Source organism: Nomascus leucogenys, chromosome 6 (genome assembly GCF_006542625.1).
Source record: "Nomascus leucogenys isolate Asia chromosome 6, Asia_NLE_v1, whole genome shotgun sequence".
In the NCBI taxonomy this organism is placed as follows: Eukaryota; Metazoa; Chordata; class Mammalia; order Primates; family Hylobatidae; genus Nomascus; species Nomascus leucogenys.
In genome coordinates this window covers 85,161,357-85,177,389 of record NC_044386.1, presented here as the reverse complement: position 1 = coordinate 85,177,389, position 16,033 = coordinate 85,161,357, and the positions used below count along the sequence as shown (strand labels likewise).

General features: G+C 41.3%; 1 protein-coding gene across 16 annotated transcripts in view; it reads left to right on the top strand.

Annotated features, from left to right (window-relative positions):
- The window catches only part of MEGF11 (multiple EGF like domains 11), a 381,359-nt gene extending 369,351 nt beyond the window's left edge, over nucleotides 1-12,008 (top strand). For 4 of the 16 annotated variants that reach the window (XM_003267113.3, XM_030814596.1, XM_030814606.1 and 1 more), the window contains 3 exons: nucleotides 1,151-1,207; nucleotides 8,375-8,581; nucleotides 9,208-12,008. In XM_003267113.3, the coding sequence (XP_003267161.1) occupies nucleotides 1,151-1,207; nucleotides 8,375-8,581; nucleotides 9,208-9,368 (425 nt within the window). In that variant the 3' untranslated portion in view covers nucleotides 9,369-12,008. Of the gene's footprint in view, nucleotides 1-665; nucleotides 715-1,150; nucleotides 1,208-1,450; nucleotides 2,006-8,374 lie in introns of those variants that run through there. The other 12 variants (XM_030814608.1, XM_030814604.1, XM_030814601.1 and 9 more) reach the window with 10 other exon arrangements.
- Nucleotides 12,009-16,033: the final 4,025 nt, after the last annotated feature.

The window sequence follows — 16,033 nt, the reverse complement described above, 5'->3', positions numbered from 1 at the left end:
GCCTGGGTGACACAGCAAGACTCCATCTCAAAAAAAAGAAAGAAAAATAGCAAACTTGAAAGAAAAACTTGGGCCTGGTTCTGCCATATCTCTCAGTAATATGTGGAAGGTAGGCAGATGGGAGTAGACTCTTTCAAATTCAACATGGGAACTCTATGTAGAGGAGCTATAGCAACAGGATGGTCTTCAGTGTCAGAAACTGGGAAGAGTCAAGGAGAGTCAAACTGTATTTTAGTAAGTACTTGCTGCAGGCCTTGCTTGGTGCTGTGTCCTCAGTTAAAAGCTAGAAGAAAAAATTGCTCTGACTTTGAGCCAGAGTCATTACTGTCCCAACCTAGAAATGCCAAACAATTTCTTTTCTGGGATTACCAGCAGCAAAGAACCCAAGCTTAGTCCCTGAAGCCTCTGGCTGAGGCTCAGGGCCATCATGCATTGCTGGAGCCTAGGAAAAAACTGACAGCCGAAAGGTAGAAAGAAATCCTTGGGCTGAAAACACTGGTAATCCTTTTCAAAAACAATTCTACATTATGTGCAAATGGCCCACCCCAAAAAATGAGTAACTAAGAGAACTGGCTATGGGAGGGAATGTCTGTACATCCTACAAAGATGACTAATCAAGAACCTCAGCCACCTGTCTCCCTCTCTTTCTCTCTGGCTACCCTCAGATAAGCCTTGGATCCAGGAGAGGACAGACAGGACCAGAGCTGAGAGGTGATAAATACTGTCTTCAAACCCATGCCAAATTCCAACAGAACTGTGATTTGTAATGTCATACAACTTTCCCTCAAGCTAAGAACTGGTTCTGCTTCACCCCTTATCCTATACCCTTGGAGTCTGCAGTTTCACCTGCAGGGAATGGCATCAGAATGGCCTTTTATTACTTCCTGAAAGACATTCCCCTAGGGTGAACGTTAAAGGGAAGGAGTGCTGAATATGCCGGGGGTCACTGTAGCTTATGAGCCTTTTACGAATTCCTATAATCAAAACAACTTCAGGTGGATTAAACCCCCAGAATCATTTTCTAGCAATAAACAATTATTTATTTTCTGGGTAGGGGAGAAGGGGGGGAAAGCAAGAAAAAAAAGAACACAAGCAGTCTAAGTAAACCTCACCCCCATATCTTCTTTCCTTACATGTTATTTTTACACAGGTGCTTGTGGAATGGATAGACGTCAGAACACATACATTATGGACAAAGGCTTCAAAGGTAGAGTATCCAATCCTGATGTCTTATTACAGAGGGCTTAGCAAGATAAAGAGTGCAGATCTGAAATGGCCAGGAATTCCACTTGAGAGAAACTGCATGTGCCTGCCCCCATAGAAGGTTAAAAGACCACAGGGCTTGGGGCTGCTGGGTAGCTGTGCCCAGGAGGAGCAATCATAATAATAATGAATTCATCTTTCGATTTCAGTTGCACCTGCTTAGCAAATGCTTGTGGGTTTTTTATAGATGCCAACTAAATGTCTTCGGAAATGTAAAGCGTCATTATCCAACCAATTAGTACGAGTTAAATTGATTATAAAATCTGAAATAAAGTTGATCTACCTGCCCCAGAGGCCTCCTGTCATTGCACTAGCAAGGAATGCCACCCTGCACCTGCTGGCTTTCTGGGGGCACAAGGAATGAAAATGATACGCAGTGTTAATATTGTATGGCACTCCAACCTCAAGAGATCTCTGCCTCCAAGAGCAGAGAAGCCAAGACAAATCCCTAACACATGGGAACTGCAAGTTGGATCATCCCTCTAGGAAGTCTACAGGTGAAGCCAAAGATGAAAGGTCAGGTCCTGCCCTAGGTTTAAATGCCGGAATGTGTGAAATAGGGGGCTTTGGAACTCTGTCACTTGCCACTCTGTTGCTTATTAACTGTGACCTTAGACTGTGAGCTTTCCAAGGCTCAGTTTCCTCATCTGCAAGGTTGGGATAATTTTGCCTGTCCTATTGTCTAATGCCTGTCCTACTGTCTAACAAGGTTATCATGAGTAACCAATAAAATCACAGATGGAAAGTGTTTTTGCATACTGTAAAGGTGGTACTAATGTAATGGGGCTATTCTTTTGTCTAGGAGGTCTATTTAAAACAGCTTAAGGCCAGGCACAGTGGCTCACACCTGTGATCTCAGCACTTTGAGAGGCCGAGGCAGGTGGATCACTTAAGGTCAGGAGTTCAAGACCAGCCTGGCCAACATGGCAAAACCCTGTCTCTACTAAACATACAAAAATTAGCCGGACGTGGTGGCACACACCTGTAATCCCAGCTACTTGGGAGGCTGAGGCACAAGAATTGCTTGATCCCAGGAGGCAAAGGTTGCAGTGAACCCAGATCATGCCACTGCACTCCAGCCTAGGCAACAGAACAAGACTGTGTCTCAAAAAAAAAAAAAGTGCTTAAGCCAAACAGATATGACAGCAAAAGTCCCAGTGAATATCCTAAATCTAACAGTGTACCAGAATCACCTGGAAAGCTTATTGAAAATACAGATGTTCACACCCCATCTCCTCAAAACTCTGATGCAGATCTAGAGTGGGGCCCTGGAATCTGCATGTGTGAAGAGCACCCTCAGGGTATCCTTATGCAGCTCATTCCCCAAACACTGGTCTAGACTGACCCAGATGTCCCTGATTACTGTTCTAGTCTTTCAGACCTAGCTTTACATACACCAAGACACAACCATTCCCTAACCAAGAACAGCTAGTCGTCTACAGTCCTTTTGGGGAGAGATGGTCATTAGATGTGGGGTGAGCTCAGGGTAGGGGGTGGTGGTAAGTGCTGCATTCTGAACAAGAGAGCACTAAGGCTGAGTCACTATCGGCTTTTGTTAGGATATACACAGCCCAAGAGAACTGTCTGAGGACAAAAGGTCATCCCCAGGCAGCCAACAGACATTACTCCCTTGGAAGCATTATTGTGGCAATTTTCTGTGTGTTTTGACTTAAACTATCCAAATGAGGAACAGTAGGTAAGGCTGAAAACAAAGAACAGTTCTATTTCATGACTATGACCAGGCACCTCAGTTTCTTTCTCAAAAAGGTATGAGGATTGGGCAGAAAGATCTCTAAGGGCCTTTCTAGCTCAAGACCACACATGACTCAAGCATGAATAAACTCAGGACCAGAAACTCCAGTAACGGAACACACAACTTTCCTATACACTGTGTTGTCCTGTACATTGTGATTAGGGTGGTTACTTTCAGATTCGCAATCATACATGTAAAACAAAGCTCAGGAAAGCAGTGTCTCTGCCTCAGCATACATTTCATTCTCATTTTGTAGAATCATATATCTGACCTCTGAGTGCAGGAGAGGGCTTAGCAGGCAGCCAGCCAGATCTTATTTTACCACTCTGGCTGCAATCATCCTTTAAAAAGAAGAGAGAGCTATGTAAGCAAATGTACCAGCAGGTGTTGGGGACCAATACATCAGAATAAGAGAACTGAAAAAGAGGAAACTATAATGTCACAGTTCAGAACTTTATAGCAATACTTACCAAAATATGGAATAAATCCCACTAATTGGCTAACGCCCCCCCCCCCCCCCACAAATAAACATTTAAATAAGCTAGTCTGTAGCACAAATGAAACTAGTTCCTAAAACTACTGGGCCAAACCAAATCAGAACTACTAAGAATTAAGACTCTCAGTGTTCTCTGAACTCAGTGGGAAAAAGCCCTAGCCTAGGAGTTAAGGAATGTGGGTTGTAGTCCTAGTTCTTGCTGTATGGTGCTGACTAGGTCACAGCACTGTTTTCTGGGTCTTGGTTTCTTCTACTATAAAACGATGGGGCTGTACTAGCAGCATCTCTAAGGCCCTTTCAAGCTCTGACATTCCAAAAGCCGTAGTCAATGCCTGCCCTTTCCCCTGTTACTTACTGAAGAACTCCACTCACTGTCATCCTGGAGGTTAAGGGAGACCACTTACACTGCTCAACACCCTTCTATTTCCCCTTCTCCACCCAGCACAATGATTCTGCAACAAACTGCCTCGTGTTCAATTCCTTGTCAGCCATTTCAAATTGCTATTCTCTATTGCCTTTATGATGCTGCAATCCTTGAGCCCACTGTTGCTGCCACTTTCCCCACCTGTGTGCTCCTTGCCATCTAACTTCCAAGTCTCTCTTTGCATAAACTTGGGCTCTTAGGTAGTTAGGAGCCCAATGACATCCTGAAGATTACTTTTTAAAGCCAGTGTTCTGACCCCAAGACCTCCTCCTCCTATCTCTCAATCAAGAGAAGGATGCTAATTTATGGCCCAGGAAGAGAAGAGGCAGTGTGGCCTTCTATTAGTAGTAGCAAGCCAAGAAGCAAGAGATGGATATTCGGTGCCTGGGTTTTTCCCTGACAGTTAAGTTGGGCCTTAGCTTAGTGGAGGTTAGCATGCCCCTAGAAGCCAAGGTGGGCTCAGATCCCACACACAAGGTGGCCCTGGAAAGTCACTGCCTCTCTCTGGATTTGATGCTCCCTTTATAAAATGAAAATGTTTAGTTCATCTCAGAAGCCCCCTCTGTCTCTGATAGTGTATGACTATGTGGGGAGGCAGGAACCAGATAAGAGCAAATGCCAGGGCATTACAGGACCAAGCTGCCAATCCTGATGCAAATGACAAGCCTTGGAGGAGTGACTCCCAGAGCTTGGGTAGCCTGGGTTGATGCTTCCTCTTTCTTTGCAAAATGCCCTGAAGGGCTGGGACTGGGACAGGGGTGGGGCTATAAAAGGATGAGGAAGTATCTAAAAGCAACTGGTTATTCTTCCACTCAACCCTGCCCTCCCCTCTTGCAGGCAGGTGGATGACTCAGCTGGAGAACAAAGTGGCTTCCTGAGGTGGAGTTTCCAGCTTGCCCAGCCCTTCCCCATTGTCCAGTCCCAGTAGAGATGGGGTACGGATGAGTCCATAATTCAACACCCTTTTCTCACCAACCAGCCAACACACACATGCACTGCTCCATCCTCTGCCCCTGTATGGAAGATACTTCCCCCTGAGCTTAGCCCCTCCCCACAAACATCAACTTCTCTTTTATCCATTTAGGATCATCCCCTGCTCCAGAGCCAACAATTGATTCCCCAAAACTTTAAAGTAGCCCTGACTTTTCTGGTGAAAATGAGAAGAGGCACTGTCAACTGGCTGAGGTTCTTTTAGGCATTGAACTTCAAGGCTCTCCTACTGCCCTAACTCAGTCATGGGATATCCACAAAAAAACTTAAGAGCTTAGCCTTTTTCTCTCAGCTGAGCTTGGCCCCACAGATGAAAGACATTCCTTGTTAAGGGTAAGGTGGAGCTGCTGCAGATACAGTTTGCCTTTAGAGATACGGACAGGAGCCCTGGATAACAAGACATGTAGTGAGGGAAAACATCTTGATTGGTATCAAGAGAAGATAGGGGTTGAGTCCTGACTATACTATTTACTAACATTAGGAATTATATTAGCAAATTTTCTGAGCTTCAGATTCCTCATTCTAAAGTAGAAAAAAGTCCTTTCTGCCCAGCCCTATTCACAATGTAACAAGTTTCAAATGACCTAATTGGAATGAAGACTATACGTGCTACATAAAGTGGTTATTCCTCACATGTTAAAAAATATGCAATTGAGGCAGCTGCAATAGCCTTTCTTTAAATACTACTAGTCCTCAGCTTCCAAACCAGAAGCTCTGTGCCTTATTGCCTTACTCCTTGGCTGGTGAGTTCAGAGTACGGTGGAGCTGCTGCAGATACAGTTTGCCTTTAGAGATACGGACAGGAGCCCTGGATAACAAGACACGTAGTGAGGGAAAACATCTTGATTGGTATCAATCAAGAGACGATAGGGGTTGAGTCCTGACTAAACTACTAACATTAGGAATTATACTAGCAAATTTTCTGAGCTTCAGATTCCTCATTCTAAAGTAGTAATAGTCCTTTCTGCCCAGCCCTATTCACTACGTAACAAGTTTCAAATGACCTAACTGGAATGAAGACTGTAAGTGCTACATAAAGTGGTTATTCATCACGTTAGAAAATATGCAGTTGAGGCAGCTGCAATAGCCTTTCTTTAAATACTACTAGTCCTCAGCTTCCAAACCAGAAGCTCTGTGCCTTATTGCCTTACTCCTTGGCTGGTGAGTTCAGAGAACCCAAAGTGGGACAGATGGGCCATGCTGGGGTTCTTGGACTTACCACCACTTCCTTGTACTAAAAAACTACCCTCTAAGGGGCAAATTTATGTGGCTTGGGCAGGTCACAGTCAAGGGCCCAAGCAGCTATGTAGAAATGAAGTCACCTGTGCACATGGGGTCTCCGTACACAGATGTGCCATCCTTGTCGACATCTAATAAAAATATATATGAAGTTGGTAGGTGTCTCAAATAAGTAACTTAGTGAAATCAGGGCAATAGCGCAGCATTTGAAGTAAAAGTCAACCAGCATCTGGGCCTGTCTGGCCTCCCTTTAGGCCTTGCTGGTGCTAGCTGAGATCGTTCAGTGTCTCGCAAGGATGTTTTCTCCTTCTCTCTCGAGTCATATGCTAAAGAGGCCACAATCTTAAGACGTGACTAAAGCCAACATCCCTCCCTACTTCTGGGCTAAATTGTGATGGAAAATGCTGAGCCTGGTTCTACAGTTTGCTCTGCTACTGATAAGCAGTGTGATCCTGAGGAAGTCAATTTCCACTCTAAATCTCATAAGCAATGACTTCCTCAATAAGCAATAAGAGGAGGAGGAGAGAGATAATTATTACTCTACCTATACCACAGAGTGTTGTGTGAACACTTGAAAGAACTAATGGGTGAACATATTTTTGTACAAGATTGAGGAAATACTACCTGCTGAAACAAAGATCAACAGAATGGACATCTACTTTAACAGAAAAGTAAATCCTCTTCCAACCAGTTGCCTTTTATGGGAGATAAGACTACTTGTGGTGGCACTACATCTAGCTACTTCGGCCATATGGAGTGTTCTGCTTTCAGGGTCCCAAGGTACATCTAAGTCATCCATTGAGTTACATTATCACTTTCACTTTTTACCATTTTCATTACTCTCACAAATTGGAGACAGCATAAATAGCAGCCCAAAATGCAAACTGTGGTAGTTCTAGTGACAGATCATCCAAGAATTTCACCATCTGCTACTTTCACAGAAATTTAGTGCTGAGACGCCTTTTAGATCACTTCTACCAACTCAAGCAACTCAGTGCTTGTGTCTAGATCCCTTGTCTAGCAGAGCCTCACAGATGAAGGTCAGAGCTGCTAGATTAGAGTTTACTGCTCTTTCCAGACAAATCCTGCCTTGCCTGGGACTATCTGCAGGAGGCAGTGATCCTTCCCAAAAGGAGAATGGTACAGAGGCTGAAAGAGGGAATCCCCTTTCCTTCCGTAACTCCCAGTCACTAAAGAACCCTTCTTCCTCCAGTGAAGCTACAGTACCTCATTTCATATTTGGAAACCAGCCTGCATCCTTTTGTACTCTGAAGTCTTGGGGATGGTACAACTATACAACTGAGAGGTGGCAGGAGAGGAAGCATGAGCTCTAGTATGAGAAAGATACTGCTGAAATAGGTTTCAGTTAGCATTGACAAGAAAAGGGGTAAGCAACCCAAGAACACGTTACAGGCTTGCTAGAAAACAGGAACTTTCCAAAGGCTAGCTTAAGACTGACGTGCTTTTTACACCTCAATTACACTTCAGTCTACCCTATTCTGATGAGCTCCTGGAGGGCAGGGATACTGCTAAGGGTCTGCCACTTATAGGCTGTCAAATTGCTGACATCTGTGCTGAAACATGCACGCCTACTTCTTCTGAACCTAAGCTTCTCAGTCATCGAAAACAATTCAAGCCAGGTGTGGTGGCACGTACCGATAATACCAGCTACTCAGGAGGCTGAGGCGGGAAAATCACTTAAGCCCAGGAGTTTGAGACCAGCCTAGGCAACATCTCAAAAAAGAAGAATTCACAAGAATATCATCACAGAAAATGCACAGGCCAAGGACTCCAAAGGCATGGATTCAAGTCTTGGCACTGCCATTTACTAGCTGTGTGACTTTAGCTAAGTCACTTCATATCTCTGAGCCTTCATCTCATAAAATGCAACTATCAGCAATCCTTGCAGGAATTTACAAAAATTAAATACATGTCAAAGCATATTATGCATATCTTGAATTATAATACCTGACTACTAAAAACAAAAATGTTCCTCTCCTCCAAAAACGTAAGTTTATTTGGAAAAAGAACTCTGCCTACCTGGGAGAGCACTTCTCAGCACATTTAATAAGTAAATAAATCTTGGATTATCCTGGCTTTTCCAGCCCTAGGATCCTGAAGGCACATAAACTCAACTGCAGTCTGCTTCTGGTATTAACATGAAGACTTGTATTCTTGCTTGTCCTAAGAAATGTCTCTTGCCTTGCAGATTACATGAAAGAATCCGTGTGCAGTTCTAGTACTTGTTCCTTGAATAGCAGTGAAAACCCTTACGCCACAATTAAGGACCCACCCATCCTCACCTGCAAGCTTCCAGAAAGCAGCTATGTAGAAATGAAGTCGCCTGTGCACATGGGGTCTCCGTACACAGATGTGCCATCCTTGTCGACATCTAATAAAAATATATATGAAGTTGGTAGGTGTCTCAAATAAGTAACTTAGTGAAATCAGGGCAATAGTGCAACATTTGAAGTAAAAGCAAGCCCTCTCCACTCACCCCATCTTGACCACACATGAGGATGTGCTTTTAAAGGCATCTCTAAGGTGAAGTGTCTTTCCTAGGACTACCCCCCTAGCTAATGCAGGAAGTCAAATTATTGTACTAACTCTGCTTTAAAAAACACCAGGACTAGTATGAAACAAATACTGGGGGTGGGAAATGGGCGCACACGCGTGCGCACACACACACACACTCAACTGATTGTTGATACATATCTCATTTTAAAAAAGAAAGCAGAGACATTGACAAGTCTCTAAATCACCTTCTACCTTCTCCCAGTTTATGTCCCTGGGCTCACTGGTAAGACTTCTACCTCTAGGATATTTTAAGTCCTTTGGTGTTGACGAGAGGCTTGGATGTTGACAGCACATTCGCTTAGTTTTCCATCTCCTGAGCAAACCTCAGTCCTAACCCTCACATATTTGTCATAGATTTATAAATCCCTAGCTCCTTTCCCCAAGTTAAGTAGAACTCTCTTCCTCTCCAACAAGGCAACCAAAGCTAATCTGTTCTCTGAACTCATTTTTCACTATATTTCTTAGAGCCCACAGTCAGTGTGGTCCAAGAAGGTTGCGGTCATAACTCCAGCTATATCCAGAATGCATACGACCTACCTAGGAACAGCCATATTCCTGGTCATTATGACCTCCTCCCAGTAAGACAGAGCCCTGCCAATGGGCCGTCCCAGGACAAGCAATCTTAAGAGGGATAAGCTTCTCTCTTGCAGTGTGCTCTACTGAATATTCTGACTCTGAAAGAAGACAATCCCTTGACTTGAAGTAATGGTACAGACTGGCTCCAGCTGCAAGTTAGTTATTACGTTCACCTGGAACTAAAGAAGAGCGTCCAGGTGGGACTGGGATAATTGTTCAGGGAATTGTGTTCTCAAAGGCAAATCCTATCACCCACTCAGCCCCAAATGCCCTGGATTATATGATTTTTAAAACATTTTAAGATATAGCTACTCATCAACATCAGCTAAATACAGCTGACATATATATTTATATTTATCTGAAACGTGATATTTTAAAAACATGTAGGTTTAACCTTCCTAGGACAAAAAGGAGACTGGGGAGGGAAGAGGATTACTTTAAAGCACCTGAAACGTATATGTACTTTTGGTTGCTGTTACCATCAACATCTGTTTTATTACCGAAGACAATTAGTACATAGACATGAACTGTTCTTAAACAGAACAGTCTTAAAATATCTGTACATATATGTTTGGTCCATCAAATTACAACAGCCAAGATTACAGAATCTATGTAGTCTAATGCTGACAACTTCCATTTTAAAAAGCAAGACTTTTCTTCTGCCCCCTAAGTGATAGGTTTAAACACACATAGACACACACACACACGTTTCCAAAGTGCAGCAGTGTCTCTTTCAGTCTACAACAAGATTCCTAGGGCTGCTTTATCAAATTTTGCCAATTCAAAGTTCAAGGACATTACAAGTTAGTCCTGGCTTTGTCATATCTACTTAGTCCCTCCAACACCTGAATCATTCCATGTAAAACAGAGCTCTAAGATGATCCTTTAAGTAAGCAGTCATAGACTGGTCGGGATTAAGTATCCCTAAAGACGGCTAGTTGGCCTCCTCATTTTATTTGGTCAGCATCCCTTGACTCAAAAAGAGTACCTGCTTTCAAGTTCTTCATAAATCTTGAGACTGACATAGTATGAAACCTAAAAGTATACAGGAAATTGGACAAATGTGGATACAGCAAGTTTACACTGCTTAAAGTACATTATTATGCTTTTTGAAGGAACTAAATGATCAAAAAAAAGAATGGACTGTAACCAGTTGCTGTAACGTGATGTAAAAATGTTACTGTAAACAGCATGAGGATATGAAGCCCTTCCACCTTCTATCTTAAAACTACTACTTACTGAGCTAGCCCAATATGCATTACAATGAGCCAATGCTCCAGATCCCAGTATTCAGATGTGTCTATACCTTCCACTATGAACATAGATAAACTAAGGCTCAGATAAGTCCAAATGAAGTCAACTCCCAAGCCCTAAAGAGAAGTTTCTCACAAGAATTAAAACCAAAAAGGGCAAACCTAGGAAGCTAATGGCTACTCCTGTACCACTCTATTCACTGGTACAGTCCAGCCAGTAAAAAACACTTCCAAAAAGATATACAAAAGAGGAACTAAATGACTGCAAAGCTGGAATACTGCTACAGGAAGTATGAGAGTTCTGAAACCCTTGATAGAAACTGGAAGCTTGCCATGGAACACAATATTTTGTGCAATAATCAGAAAAAGCAAAAAAATAAATAAATGAGTACATCTCCCCTTCCCACGTCACTCAAGGCATAAGCAAATTTTACTGTTAGAGGACAATATATAATACTTACATGAATGCTGCATGTGTGCATGGGAGCAACTGATTAGCAATAGTAAATTTACTTTCCAAAAAAGCCTTATTAAAATATAAATATTAGAAAATTACTTTGTAGACCCAAGTAAATCTTTCTCATACATATGTAGAAAGAAATGTAGGTAAGCAGCTTACCTCAGTATTTCAGGGCAGCAAGTGTTTGTGAAGGAAGGATGAAGAAGCATGAAGATGTCAGATCAGCAAGGAGAAACTTCCAACTCAGTCCCAGGTTTTCTCTTCTTCCCTTATCCTGCATGTATAATAACTGCTGCCTGGCAAACTGCAAACAAGCAGCATCACTCAAGTTTGAAGTTTCGCCCCTTTTGTCAACTATCCTCTGGGCAAAGGTATTCAGCAAGAGGTGGAATGGCTAGGCACTGAATCAAGAGATTTCAGTGTTACTCTGGTCAAGTTAGTTGCCCTCTCTGGGCCCCTTTTTTTTCTATGCATAAAAAGGGGAGAAGCAGAGAGTGGGAAGACAGCTCTACTAACCCTTCAGCTCTAGCATTCCATGACTTTTTAAGGAAATGTAATACAAGTCAAACCAGGCAATAGAGAGGAGAAGGGAAAGGCAGAGGGTGTGATTATGGTGACAATAGCTGCCTTCACCTATCGAAGAGTTATCAGTAAAAGACATTTCAATCTTACAAAGCAACTGTTAGAAACTTCTGTCTAACACCATCACAAATAGGTTCATGGTCAGCCTAAACATGTGCACTGTGCATTTTATGGGTGACTTTGAAAGATCTGTTCAATTATTTTTCAGAAACTAAATTTTCAAAAAATTAATATGTGTACAATTAAAATGAATGAAAGAAAAACCATTATTGTACAGTGGTATTAACGAGACTATGAAATGGCAATACTTTTTTAAATCACAGATTTGTAATATATATGTTCACTGTGCAGAGGGATTGTACCTTGTACAAAATAAAACAAATTTCTCAAACTAATTTAACAAGAATGCTTACTGTTGTATCGCAAATGGAAAACGTGTTTATAATCTACACCTTAAGTTTAAGGGTAGAACTAACCTACATCCTGCTTGGGCACTTTAAACAGCTGGAAGAATGAAAATTATTCTAGTAGATGCTTAAAAATAAGTGAAAAACTTGTATCAAATTTTTGACAGAGGAGTCTCTTTCTTTAAAGTAATGAATGTGAGCACCATATTTTATTCATGTTCAAAACTTATTTAAAAATCTCGGGGCCGGGCGCGGTGGCTCACACCTGTAATCCCAGCACTTTGGGAGGCCGAGGCGGGCAGATCACGAGGTCAGGAGATCGAGACCATCCTGGCTAACGTAGTGAAACCCTGTCTCTACTAAAAATACAAAAAAAAAATTAGCCGGGCCTGGTGGTGGGCGCCTGTAGTCCCAGCTACTCAGGAGGCTGAGGCAGGAGAATGGCATGAACCCGGGAGGTGGAGCTTGCAGTGAGCCGAGGTCGCGCCACTGCACTCCAGCCTGGGCGACAGAGCGAGACTCTGTCTCAAAAAAAAAAAAAAAAAAAAAAAAATTCTCATATACATTCAGTATACTAAAATTAGAGGGTTTCTCAGCTTCACAAATATTTGGACTCAAAGACAACTATTACAGTTTGTGCTCAGCTCCAGAGGCACAAAGGTACTTACTTATATGGAATGAGTAAGGGCCAGTGTAAGGGCCACTTCATTTCTATAATGCAGTGAATAGCTTTCCACTAGTAGAAGTTATCATCCAGTATAGTTACTATGGGTATATCTGTTTTACAAACTTTAAAGACATAAACTTGTGATCAAACTGGTAAAGAAGCAACAGGATTAATTTTGTAATAAAATACAGATGCTAAAATATGGCTTACTGAGTTCATTCAAGTAAGTTTAAAATTCCTCCTTCACAGTTCCAAAGGTTTGTATATAATCCTCATATGTATATAACCCCCATATTCTGAAGACCCATTCAGAAGAGATTACTAATAGGTAATTCTCAAGAGCTATGAGTTGACATCTCAGTTAAAGACAAAACATAATCAAGAGTTTTAAGACTAAAAATGATATTTACTGACAGTAGTGTAAGATTATGCATTACAAGTCTCAGAATATTACTCAATACTATGAATGATAACTAATGGCCAATTGCTGCAAGTTGTACACTCAAGAATGACACATTAGCCATTCATTTAACCAGAGGGAAGAAAGAAGAGGCCCATTTAATCAATATGCAGCAACAGGAGATGGAAAATCTTTCTATGAAGGGATGGATACACAGGGGGTTCATTGTACTTTTATACTTTTGTATAATAATTATATGTAAGTATATACTTATATAATTGTAATATATAATTCTGTATAATTTTTAATAAAAAACTTTAAAATTTGAATAGTAATTCTCATAGCTCCCCAGGCTACACCAGAATGAACCCTAAGATTAGCCCTCTCACTCTTCTAGATGGCCCTCCCTAATTGTCCTGACATGGAATTGTCAAGGGGAGGGGGAGATAGATACTATGAATGTAAATACAGATTGAGTATCCAAAATGCTTGGGACCAGAAGTGTTTCAAATTTGGGATTTTTTCAAATTTTGGAATATCTGCATATACACAATGAGCTATCTTTGGGATGGGACCCAAGTTTAAACATGCAATTCATTTTACATTTCATATATACCTTATACACATAGCCTAAAGGTAATTTTATACAATATTTTTAATAATTTTGTGCATGAAATAAAGTTTGTGTGTATTGAACCATCAGAAAGCAAAGGTGTCACTGTCTCAGCCACCCATGTGGACAATCTGTGATGGTTTGCAACACCATCATTCGTGACTGTTAATTTCTATGCTACCAATAAGCAATTCATTTTCTTACACTTATTCACACTAGTATTTAAAAAATATGATGTATCATTAATACAGTGAAAAAGAATGTGTTCAGGGTAACTAAGCAGCACAGTAGCATCACCAGAGAATCTGTACCAGCAGTTAAACAACCACCACCACCACCACCACCAACAGCTGGCTTTCAGTCTCCACCTACGATGCTGTTTTGATTGAAAGGTTACTGTACACCTCTGCGGGAACACTGAATAAACTGTGTGTGGCGTGCCTGCGTTTTGACTGTGACCTGTCACCTGATGTCAGGTGTGAGATTTTCCATTTGTGACTTCATGTTAGTGCTCACATTTCCAATTTTAGAGCATTTTGAATTTTTGGATTAGGGATGCTCAACCTGTATGAAAAAAGCATGTTCCCTGCCCTTGTGGATCTTACAATGTAGTGATTACCAAAGGGGAGAGATAAATGGAGAGCCCTGGTGATTAGTGGGGTGCTGATTATGTATTTTCTTCCCTGGGCTTGCAGAGCTAGAAAGACTAAACAGTGCTCTAATCCAAACCCACAGAAAGTGGAAGCTCTGGTCTTTAGCTTCAGTTGTCAGATTCCCTCCTCATTCCACCTTCTGCTTCCCAAGCCACTGCCCAGCCTAGCAGATGGCCCTCCAGATCCTTGGGTAAGAGAAAGCATGGGGACTGTACAAAGTACGGTCCTGTTATTTACGCATCCACTCTAATGTAGACCAAAACTAGTAACTGAGGACACCAACTGCCTCCTCCAGAATTGGTTTCACATCGAAGACAGCCTATGGAAAGTGCTGCTTCTTGGGGCTTCCCAGACTGTCCCGTCTCAGGCATGATCTTCTTCTACAGTATTCTTCGGCCCATATGACGAAAGACTTTGGCACAGAGGCTAGTACAATGGTCAGCAACTTCTTAAAAGATATGACAAGAAACAGTATCACTTCCCTAGAAATACCTGAGAAAACGGTATGCTGAGATTAGAGGTTGTCAACAGGGGGACAGGTGCTAAAAACAGTACATTATTCATTGAGATGACAGTTAAAAAGATCTGAGATTTTGTGGTTTGGAGCAAGGTTAAGTTCCACTGACTCAAACATAGTAAAGGAATCCTGTTGGCTGCTAATTCTCACTACCATCACTGGTACTAGTAACATAGTTAGCCAATATACGTAACATTTTGTGCTCACACCTGTGTCAGGAACTATCCTATAATTAATAAATGTCAAAGAATTGAATTTAAATAATGTTTTGACTATTAATAATTAGATCACTATATCAACAACCCCAAAATACCATGTATATCATGTACATGCACACGTAAACCTGTACACTTGGATTTAATCACTGGTTCTACTGGATAGCTAGCCTGTGGATTGATCTACCTTCTTGTAGATTCCTATTAAAGAAATAATTTTTTAAAAATTAAACACAAAATGTTTTTAAAAGTTCTCTCCCAGACATGAGTATATTTTAAAGTACATATTAAAAGCCAGCAGTTTTTTTTTTTAACAGCAAAAGCCATAAAACAAGCAGTTCTCAATTTACAGTTAATATAGCAGCGCATCAAGTGCTCCTCTCCCTTAGCATATATGGTACTTTGATGCATATTGTTGATATTGACAGTCATTTTGCAAACAAATGTTCTGAAAGCTTTCATCTTACTTAAAGGAGTAAACATGGAAATAAAGGCACCATTTTAATCAGGTAATTGTGATAAGACCAAAAACATTCCACAAAGTGTATACCTCATTTTGACTTCTCTATTAAATTTAAACTTGAGTTAGAATGTTAATAATTTGGCTTTAATTGAAGAGAGTTCATTCAGAGAATTACAGTTTGAGTTGGGATGAATCCCCAGAATTTATTTAATCTGGTACCCTCATTAATTGGAAGAATGTGAGGCTCAAAAATGAAATGACCACAAGAGCCATGACAAGAAACTCTTCGTTACTCAGTCCAGTGCTCTATCATACCAGCTACTTTCACTCTTCTAACCCACACAGTTTACCATATTTTCTAATACATGCTAGTATATTGCCTAGTACACAACATCCTTTCAAATATTCTTTCTTTATTCTCCAATTCACTTTTCAGGAGAATAGATAACCTCAATCATATTGATTCTCAGCCTAATGGTCTCCCT